Source organism: Mesitornis unicolor, unplaced genomic scaffold (genome assembly GCF_000695765.1).
Source record: "Mesitornis unicolor isolate BGI_N332 unplaced genomic scaffold, ASM69576v1 scaffold16136, whole genome shotgun sequence".
NCBI lineage: Eukaryota > Metazoa > Chordata > Aves > Mesitornithiformes > Mesitornithidae > Mesitornis > Mesitornis unicolor.
The window spans coordinates 60,892-71,784 of record NW_010193135.1 but is presented as its reverse complement, the minus strand read 5'-3'; the positions used below and the strand labels follow the sequence as shown (position 1 = coordinate 71,784).

Genomic DNA, 10,893 nt, shown 5'->3' with positions numbered 1-10,893 from the left:
GAAGAGCGTGACAAGAACACGGCTGCTGAAGAGCAGCTTCAGCTCACCAGGCAGAAGCTAAGCCAAGAACTGGAAATAAGCATTTCGGAACAAAAAAAATTAAGGAGCTGGGAACAATCAGTGTTCATGCAAGTACCTCTCTGCACCCTTTTCTTAGTTATTATTGCAAATAGGGATGAATTAGGAGTTTTCACACTTGTCTGGGTATAATTCCTAATGCTCTCTGTTGGGCATTTGGGAATTGATTTTTTTGCAAGTGTCTCGCCCCTACTGTGCCAGCGGGTGAGCCAGCACCCCTAGTGCTGCAGTGAAAATCCCAGGAAGCAGTGGTTTTGAAACCAAAAATGTGGAGTGGTATTTTTATACTTCCATTCACTCTGTGTCAGGTTTCATTTGCACATCTTTCATTATTATTCTCGGTCTGTTCTCAGAGGTCCGGCACTTTGGAAATGTCACTTAGTACGTCAGGCCTAATTAGCCCTATGGCCAGTTCCGTTACACTCCTTGCAGCCACAAGTCAAGCCTTACTCATCGGGTTCGTTTTGATCTCTGCCACAGTACTGCCGCATATTCCATAAATACACAGCGCAGTAGCCTACCCCTCCAGCTCATGGCCAATCTGACTCGGTGCTCCTGGCCCCAGGCCACAGAGTCTTCACAGCACAGGCCATGTTGCAGAGTTTTGCTGGTCCCAGGTGTACCTTATAGCCATTGCTGCCTGCTACAACATGACCCTGGGAAGGTGGGAACCCAACACTGGGAGACCTTGCGCGGGGAGACGCCATGACTGGAGCCAAGAGTTGTGCGTGGTGCCTCTCAGACTGGGCAGCGAGGTCCCTGAGGGAGTTGCACCATTCATTAGCATTTCTTCTTGGCTTTCAAGTACATTTATGACTAGTTGTTTAATGCTTGAATATTTACAGTGCTGTATTTCCTATACAATGTCTGTTTAATAACAGACATTGTTAAAGATGTGGGAACGTGAAAAAAATAGTTTGCTGTCAAAATTGCAGCTTTAGGGAAAGGAACAGGCAAACCTGAATTAGGCTGTCAACTCCTGGAACAAATGCACCGGGCATGAGAGGCTGAACAGAGAGGTTGGAAAAAAAAAAAAAAAAAAAGTTGGGGGTGTCGTGGAAAGCATTAGTAAAGGTTTCTCCTTCATACCTCTTCTTTAAAGCAAAACAGATTTGCATGGGCAGTTTTGTCTAGACAGCATCTTTATGATGAGTTTGTCTGCTGCACAGTGTAAAAACATTTAACAGGGATATAAAAAGAAACCTTGCCCATTACGTTTGCTTTGTTACATAAAAAAATCCATTTTCGTCTTGTCTTGGTTCTAATTTCAAGGACTCTGTATTTTATTTAGCATTTGAAATACTTCTCTGTAAGCCGTTTTCTAGCTTGTCTTATTGTCTCTTATTTATATCGCTGAGAGCAGACCTGCGTGAGCAGGGAAGCAGGTTGTACTACAGGAGCTCTTTCCTCTTTCTGACTTAAGATTCCATGGTAGTTGTGATCCAGCCTGCAGCATGCCCTGTTGTATTTGTTAGGTGCTATCTTGTTTACAGCAACTGTAAGCAGTTTTATTTAATACTGGAAAATATATACAAAAAATGCAGCATTTGCACGACTGCCCTATCAAGTCCCTTAAAATCTGTCACTGTCATTATGTTCAGTCCACTGTCTGTCAATTTTGGTATTTCGATGACAGATGCCAGCTGTCCTGTTTATGTTCTCGTCTGCTATTTAGTTTTCACAAAGAATTATTTTGAATGATAGCTTTTCGTTTTTGTTGCTTATCAAAGAGACCATGACTTAATCCAAAATATTTTAATATTGCCTTAAAGTAAGTAATTTTTTGAAGAAAAGCTTTCTGCATTAAAAATGTTTTAATTTAGGATTTAGGTGTACTTTGCTGAACCACTAAAGAGAAATAAGGATTTCTAAATTCAGAAATATTTTGGTGAAATGATTAAGTGATATAGGTCTATAATATACTGAATTAAAGCATCAGTCCTAATGGAACGTACAGTATATGTTTTAAAAATAAATCTTATTTGTTAAAAAATATGCTGTTCATGCTTTAAAGACTTTTTTTTTGGGGGGGGGGGGAAGGGGAGAAATAGAGAAAATTTCCAAAGAAAGAAAGATGCTTTTTCAGTGAAATAATATGAAGGAAATATTTTAGTCACAAGATAAGGAGATGAATGTATTCTAAGGTTAGTCACGACTGGAAGATTAATTTAGGCTTTAGCATGCATTATTTTTAAGCCAACTTCAGCTTGACCTAAGGATCAGTTCCTCAGACTTCAATGTAGAGAGCCTTCCTTCTACAAAATGGGAACTCTGAGTGATTCAAATTGCTGCTAAAATATATTCCCTGTTGTTCAGACTGCTAAAAGCTTTTTTACAAAGATCAGCTAGAACCCTTGACCTGGTGATGTGAAGGATGACATATATGAGTTTATAATAAAGAGAGACTTTATTTTATTTTTTTTCACCTCTTGGTAGCTGTGACTGCTGAGTGCTGGGAAACAGCACAGGGAGGCTTTACGGGAAGCTTTTACCTTTATTTCAGCCCTAAGTTCAGGGGTTTTATTTTCTGGAGAGGTAGAAGGGAGTCTGTGCAGAAGGAATGTGCTAAAAATATTTATTTTTAAAATAGTCAAAACCTGTTTCTCTATTAAAATGAAGTTTTACAGTTCAAGAATTTCTGTATGCAGAATTTAAAGTATCCTCAAAGATATTTTGAACATGCTGAGCAGCTCAGTCCTCTGCATGGAGTCATTAACCGATACATTAATAAGACAAAAAATTATGATCATTGTCATGTAAAGTGTGTGCATGTCTTACATTTTATGTAGAATTGCCTATATCACTGAACAACAAATGGCTTTTGTGTTTTTAACAGGCAGCTTCTAAGTTTACCCCTCTCACTATCAGAAGAGGAATTGCTTAGAATGAGGCAGGAGCTGCACTGCTGCTTCTCTCAGGTGGACAGCAGCTTGGCTTGGCCCAAGATAAGAGCAAGAACCTTGCTTCAGGCCTTCGAGGTGGAGCGGAGAGACACAGAGCTGCTGAAAGTCGATCAGAATTTAGCAATGGCCAATAAACAGGTGGGAATGATGTGGGATCAGCGTGGGGATCTGTGAGGTGTTGATGGGTTTATCTGCAGGTTGGGGTGGCCTTGGCCGCAGATATGGGTCCATAGCTTCCCCTTATGTGTGACAGTGATGCACACTTCTCCTGTCTATGTGGGTTGGTTCACCTTAAAGTTAATTTTTTGGGTGGCAGCTGGATAAATATTTTCTTCTTATAGGCCTGTGTATTTCTACTGCTTGAATGTCCTCCAGCTTTCCCAAGAAGAAGGCATAGGTATAAAGAAGCAGATGGTTGGCCAGAAGGGGCTGCATCTTTGAGGAGAGTCAACTGAAATGCCCAAAATTGGAGCAGTGCTGAGCCTGGCTCTGAATGTCAGGGACAAGTTGGGTCCTTCACCGCCATAATGAAAATTCCTCTGGCAGCCCCTACACGTTACTACATTTGGCACTAAATCGAGGAATGATTTAGGGAGTTTTTTTAGGGGAATGTCCTACACTGTCTCGTGCATGTAGGAAATGGGTGAGGGGTGTTTAATTCCTTCAGTAAAATGTAAAAGCTATGGAATCATGAATTCTTTTAAGTTCTTAAATAGCAGGAAAAAAGTGTTCATGTATATGAATTGTATCCGATACCATCATAAAAAGGAGGACTTCCCCTTGCTTTGTTTTTGTTCAGTTATGTTTTCTAAATACATAAACTAACTTGATTTAATTGTACTATGAATTGGCCTAGTTCAAAACCTTAATAATATCTGAAGTACTGAAGAAGGGAAATGACTTTGCAAAGCCTTATAGTTGAACAGATGTTATCATTTCCCCAAGAGTACATTATACTTAGTTTGTATTCTTGTAAAGAAATATAAAGGTCAAGAATAATTTCATTACATGGAACGGTGCCCCTTAATACTATCATGGTTCATTTGTGATTCATATACTGTGTCTTGAAAACAATGTAGTTCTTAAATTAATATTCTTTGTTCATTTTCCACTGTGCTGAGGAGACAATGTGTCAGTTGAAGTCTTCTCTTATTATCACTGCTAAAGCTTGTTTAAAATCAAATTTCTGTGCCAGCAGTTTTCATGGAATGAGTATATAAATCTGCTTGAAAGGAATTAAAAATGAAATTTTTAGCTTTGTCAGAATGTCTGAAAGGAATCTTCTGAATGAATAGGCAGCACCTTCGTTTCAGAAATATTTTCTCAGTGAATGTCATTCTTGCCAAGTGTTTCATTAATTGGTGGATCTGCCAATAATAGCAAGTTAATAATGTTAATGTTAGCATCCTCATATACCTCTTACAAATAAAGCATTTTGTGCTCATCTTCTTGCAGCAGCATTCTAAAATGAAAAAAACAGGATCCAGGAATAGAAATAAAATAGATATTCTGAAGAAATCTTTGCAGGACAAAATTTTCATTTATGAAGAATTGGTGAAATATGAAAATTTGAGTAAGGTAAGTGCAGACTTTTTCTGTCGTAAAGGTCAAAACCTAGATCTTTAGTAATAAAAGAATTACAGTTTTCTATCAATGTGAAAAAGAACCAGATAAAAAAGGCATGAGTTTTAGTGGCATGTTGCATCTCTCTACTCTTGCCTGTGTTTGTCAAGATGTTGCATTTCAAGCTTTAAAGTTTTGGCTTTGTTTTAATTGTTGCACCTTAGTTATAGAACTGATTTCTTGCCTTAGGTTTTGGGGCTTGGTGTATGTGTGACTGCAAGACTCCCCTAGATCCTGTGGTTTTATTGGTAATGCTCTCAGAACATCAGAAGTGCTTCACTGCGTAGTTCAGTTGAGCATGATTTAGTTCTTGGACCTCTCTAAACACTACTGAAAACCCAGAAATGGGTTCTTAGATCCAAAGACTTCTTGGGTAGGGGCTGAGTTTATTTGTACAGAGCTTATTGAAAGGGAGCCTTGATTCTGGTGGGTACCGCATCCACCAAAGGGCTCATAGCCCCAGTCTAAAAGTAATCTAAAGGAATGAGTGGGGCCATTGCCAATATGGGATTTTGGAGGCTTCTCTGACAGCAGATGTGCCATGAGGTCATTTGTTTTCTTTAATCTTTCTCTCCTTCTCTTTCAGACTTGTAAAATGTGGCTAATATTACTTTTGTATATCAGAGGAACATTACAATGATAACTGTGTTAGTCATAGGTGATGCACATCTATAAGAACTATGCAGAACAAGTAGGTGTTGTTAGTAGTTAAAATTGGTAGATAAAAGTTTCGCAAGTGATTACAATATCAATGTTAATACCAAATTGCACAAAAATCTGGTTTTATACCTCTTTCCTGTACTTTTTATACTTTTATACTAGATACCTTTATATATGTGCTTTTATACTATACATTCCTCATCCTGAGAAATGAAGAATACTGATATTCAACATGTTAATTCAGAAATATTTTCACTTTCATTGAGAGCAACACATTGTTAGTATTAGTTACAGATGATAAAAGCAAATGTTTAGTTAGTCCAGCACACAGTCTTTGGAAGTGAGAGCAGGTGGTTGGACAAGCGTGCAACAAGTGGGCAAGTGTGTTCTGCGACTCTTTAATAATTTAGTAACTCTGGTCCAAGAATGCCCTAATCTTTTAATGGAGGCATTTAAACTTTTGGCTTCAATGCCTAACATCCTGACCTCCAAAATTTAGGGGGTTTTTTGGGTTTTTTTAGTACTGTTACTCGAAAATACAACAGAGTATGGGCTAAGCTCTTATGCTATACAAAGTACTGAATACTTGTTTGGTGTGAATCCTGCCTTACTTTTTTGTTACAATCTTGTTTTAAAATTAGAAAGTTAGCTTCTCTGAGCCTCTTTCTTTCAGTTTAATATGCACCATCTGGCATACCTGTTGTTGTTCTAATTGTGTGACTGCACATTAGTTATAAAATTCAAATGCTTTGGGCTTTTCCCAGTAATGAAGCTGAACTACTGTTAAGGAAAATCATTAGTTCACACATTATTGTTAGCACTCAGAAGTATAAGCAATAAACCTTATGTTGATCGCAGAAGTAGAGTTTCTTTCTTTTGGCTCATGCAATCTCTTACCTCGTTCTTCATTTAGAATCTTACACTTCTAAATTATTAATGTGAACACTTTCCATCTAACTCAGAATTAACCATCTGAAGTTGCACAGCCAATTCAAGGCAAGGAAAAAGAACAATGGAGGCAGACAGCTCTGCTGCATTTCTCCTGCCTTTACTGCTGCAGACTTCACACCATGTCTTGGATTCTGTCTTACTACAGGTTCACTGGAAGATGGCTTCTAGCTAATGCTTATGAAAGCAGCAGCAGTGTGTTTTGTCATACTGTAAACCAGGCATGACAAGGAGCCACTCACAAACAGGAGTCAGTGAGCTGGGAGGCCATGGCAAGTAGTTTGAAGCTGAGTCTTGGAGCACCTGAGGCTATCATTGGCCTTGCTGTGAAAATCTTTAAAAGCAGGCTATATCTCTTTCTTTTGTGTTTTGTGACTGATTTGAGCTGTTCTGTGCGTGACGAAGTAGCAGTTCCTGTCTGATATAGCAGTTACCTATCTCAGAAGAAACACAGTGGTAAAAATACTGACATTCATTAATCTGTTTTCCCTTAGTCTGCTTTCCCTGCTGGGTTTAAAAAAAATACAAAGTCTTTCATGAGAAATGTCTTTGGGGTTGCAGGTAATTGACCACGTTAAGGTTATTCCCTTAATTTGTAATACTTAGGACTGAGACAAGACTAGTTAGCAATAGTCTGAACTGAATGTGGAATTTAGAAACCAGTGCTTTCAAGCAGTGGACTAATCATAGTGCATTTACAGCATTGGCAATTTTTTGTGTAGTTTAGATGTTTCAGGTGGCATCAGCAGCAAATATTCATACCTACGGGAGCTGATTCATCATAACCAAAGTAGTTTGACACTCAAATAATATTATGTCAAATAGTACAATGTCAAGCAGTATTTTACAGTCTTCTGTTTGGTATGATAAAAAGCTTCAAGAGTGGCTAGGGGATATCAGTTTATAACTAGTTTCTAATTTAGTTTGTAATCAATATTTGATCCAGCTTCTACTCAAGTCACCTTCTGTGTCACACTAAAGTCAGGTCTACTCACAAGCTTTGATTGTCACAGATGTATTTCTGTTTGCAGAGCTGTGATTTCACAGCGACAAGAGGCAAAGAGAAACTCAGGTGGCTCGGGGTAGGTAGTAGTACCAGTTGAGTGATGCAACATTTTGTTTTATTAACAGCACTTAATTTACTGTATACTGTTGAATGGATGCTGAATGATAAGCTGAACATCATTTCCATGCTTAATGTATGGCTTCATACATAGTGATAGCCAAATAATACCTAGTTTTGCAGTTTGGACCATTATTTGTATGATTCATAGAATATATTGAACATATCATATAAGTCTCCTGATATTTGAAGTGGTTGACAGAAGTATAAGTGTTTCGGTCATCAATGTCATCTCTCTTGCCTTTGAATTCAGCTGCAATTAAAATACACATTCTTGTGTCTCCTTATAAGTGAGCTTGAGTTGTCAAACTGTATTTCCATCCTTATTCATTATTCATTTTAATGGGTTCAAACTTACACTAAAGGTGATCGCTCATTTACTCATTCATCTATTCATTATTCATTCATCCATCCCCAGATTTCATATATGTATAATTCATTTAAAATCCTTCTGTCTGAAACTGAGCCTCCTGTTAAGAAAGAAAGAAACTTTAAATTCAGTTGTATGCACACACCTGTCAAAACATTTCTGTGTAATTTTATCTGCATTTTTAAAGGTTTCTAGCACATTTTGTTCCTAAACTACAAAGGCAGTCTTCAGATATTAATAGTTTTTTGTTGTATAAAATAAGTCGTACCAAAAGCATGTATTTTTCCCCTGTTTTGAGATATTGTAAAAGTGTTTGTGTTCTGGCAGGCAGCATCTTAGACGTAGGCTCTAAAGCATCAGTTCTTTAGAAAATGAACTTATTTACTTCTAGTCAAGTAAGTCTGCTTGAATTTTTTTCCATTTCTTGAATAGGTGCTATTGTATTTAAAATCATAGTATAAATTATGTAGTCTCTTGCGACAAACCATTGGTTGTTCTCATCCATCTTCATTATCCTGCTTTTAAGTAAACTCAAAACTCAGTGTTTCCGGGGTTTTGAAAGGCGACTTGTGAAATTAACTGTGCAACCTGGTTCATTTCTAACATGAACGCTTTGCTAGATAGCAGCTGTTAGCGAAGTATCATGTGGCTCCTGCATTGGATATAAATTGTGCCTTTGTTTAGAAGCTGTTTCTTCTGGTATTTCTTGTCTGTTTTACTGTTCTGTGCTCAATTCCAATCCATCCTCTCCTTAAGAATCACTTAAAAGTGCAACAACTTTCACCACCAAAAAATTGGATGAGGGCAAGTCCATGGAAACTTCGCAACTGAGACCTTAAAGAATTGAACAGTCAGTCATTATGGCTTTGAAAGTTGCTAGTTGCTTTTGAGAACATTGTCTTGTGTCACAGTGATCAGTAGTATAACAATTAACTCAGTGTGCCTTTCAGAACAAAATCTTGAGTTTTATTTGAGAAATGAGTCATGTGCACAGCCTTTTGAAGAAAGAGATCTCTTAATTGTTACTATTTTTGGTTTAAATATTTGCCTTGGCACTGAGGTATGGAATAGTCTTGCTTCTAGACCTTGGGTTTATATCACTGTCTCATAAGAATATCTTGAAATAACACTTTGGATTTTGAAAATAAATTTGCTTTGACAAGATAAATAAACCAAAACAAACCAACAAATTCTTTCCCAAAAAAAACCTGAGTTAGGGTGGGATAGGCTGTCTTGTTCAATCTACATCAAAGTCATGACTTTAGGATGCTCTGCAGAAGTTTTTATCTTTGATTTCCTACTGGCGCTGCTAGAGTACAGTGTATGCCTTCAAATGCCTGTGAACTGTTGGACTGTGAACTTAAATGGGAGATGCTAAAGCTGCTTTTCAGTAAAAAATATCCTACAGAAAACAAAAGGCCATCTCTTTTGCTTTTCACTGGAGATCTCTGCCTCCCATATTTAAAAATAACAGCTTAGCTTTTAGCATTTTGTTTACCTTATTTCCAGTATGATCTCTGAGTTGAATTATACTCCTAACTCAAATATCCCTTGTGTTTATTTGCAACCAATATGTTTATTTAGTATTCAGTGTCACACCACCTACGTTATTCAAGACCGAATTGTTAGATTGGCAGTTATGTTGAGAGACAATGTCTGTCTGTCAAGATGGAGATTTGTTGAAGATATCAAGAAAACAAATCTTCCCTCTACCTCATGTCTGTAGCATGATTTCTTACTCTTGATAATTGGCTTAATTCACATTAATAGGAAATATTTCCTGAAGGTAACATTCCATCTCTTGTGTTCAAGGACATTCCAGGTGATGTAATGTAGACTTTGGGGAATATCACATGAGCATGAATTGAGAATATCACAAGCATAAGTGGTTCAAAATTACATTTTAAATTTAGCTTTATCTACTGGATAATACAATTTGCATGATGCACAATCGCCTCTAGCATATCCTTTATCAATAACATTTCCAGAGAAAATTCATGGGCATCATGTTATATATTTTTCATGTTAGTGATCTAAAAACTTAGTAGAAGTCTCCTTAAATCTTCCTTTAAAGCTAATAATGAATAGAGTCAATAATGTATAGTTCTGATTAACATGAATAGAAAGCTAATAAGGTTTTAATGTCTTGAGTACATACTATCTCTATTTGTGCAAAGATATTCTGAGGGGCAAAATCAGGTCAAGTGACCTTTAAGTGTTGTCATTCATGCTTTCAGGGCAAATACTATTGTTCTTTAATATTCTTAACTTATAGACTGATAAAACTGTAGAGAGATTAAGACTGCATGTATAATGGTATACCAGAGGATGGCTGCCATGCTAATATACCAACCATGTAGGTTTCTCAGTTTAATAGGAATGTTCATCTCTGCCTGCTCTTTAAAAGAGAGGCCAAATTTGGGATAAATACTTTTCCATAGAGTGCAAATGTGAGTACCTGCTCTCAGGTGCCATGATGATAGTAAATGTAACCAAAACTTACAGACTCCTTTGGCTGTGGTTCTTCCGTTCTGTCACACTTGAGCATTGTTCTTAAATACATAATGCTGGAAACTTCAGAATCTGCTGATTTCTGAAAACTGTTTGTTTGGGTTTTTTTTAATGTGGTGAAGCCTATCAGATTAGATTTGTCAGGACTAAAAGAGAATTTAGAAATGGAATGAGGAAACCCTGCACTCTAATACCCACCAGTGTACCAATGGGCTGTTTTTGTGCTTAGCTTTATTGTAGTTCCAGTGTGTAGGGCAGCAGTTGATATCAACACCAAGTAATGGAGTTGGATCTCTCATGGTTGCATGTGCTTTCTCTCTCTGTGTCTTCTCTCTCTTACAATCCTGTATCTGGGCCCATGTGGATAATACAGGGAGCAGGAATAAACCCAAATTGATAATTATTTACTGTCTTTGAGGATTCAGCTTCCCAGATGTTACATATGCAGTGCAGCCATCAATGACTAACCTAGACATCCACACTTACTCATCAGTGGAAAACCATTTTATAGGTTATGAAACATACTGAGAAGTACCTTTTCCTTTTCTTTGACTCTAAAGGGAGCTTAGAGTGACAAGCTCAGGTGGAAGCATCTAGAGCAGGTTATTGCAGCTGGCCACTATCCACATTGTCCTGCAGGAAAACGGTCACAGTGACGATATCGCTGGTTGTGAATG

At 37.5% G+C, this 10,893-nt stretch overlaps 1 protein-coding gene across 1 annotated transcript in view; it reads left to right on the top strand.

The window, feature by feature from the left end:
• The window catches only part of EVC2 (Ellis van Creveld syndrome 2), a gene marked incomplete at both ends in the record, with an annotated part of 57,152 nt that overhangs the window by 31,341 nt on the left and 14,918 nt on the right, over positions 1-10,893 (top strand). Inside the window, 3 exon segments of the mRNA XM_010187359.1 lie at positions 1-132; positions 2,919-3,119; positions 4,437-4,559. The exon segment at positions 1-132 is cut by the window's left edge and continues 15 nt beyond it. Of these exon segments, the coding sequence (XP_010185661.1) occupies positions 1-132; positions 2,919-3,119; positions 4,437-4,559 (456 nt within the window).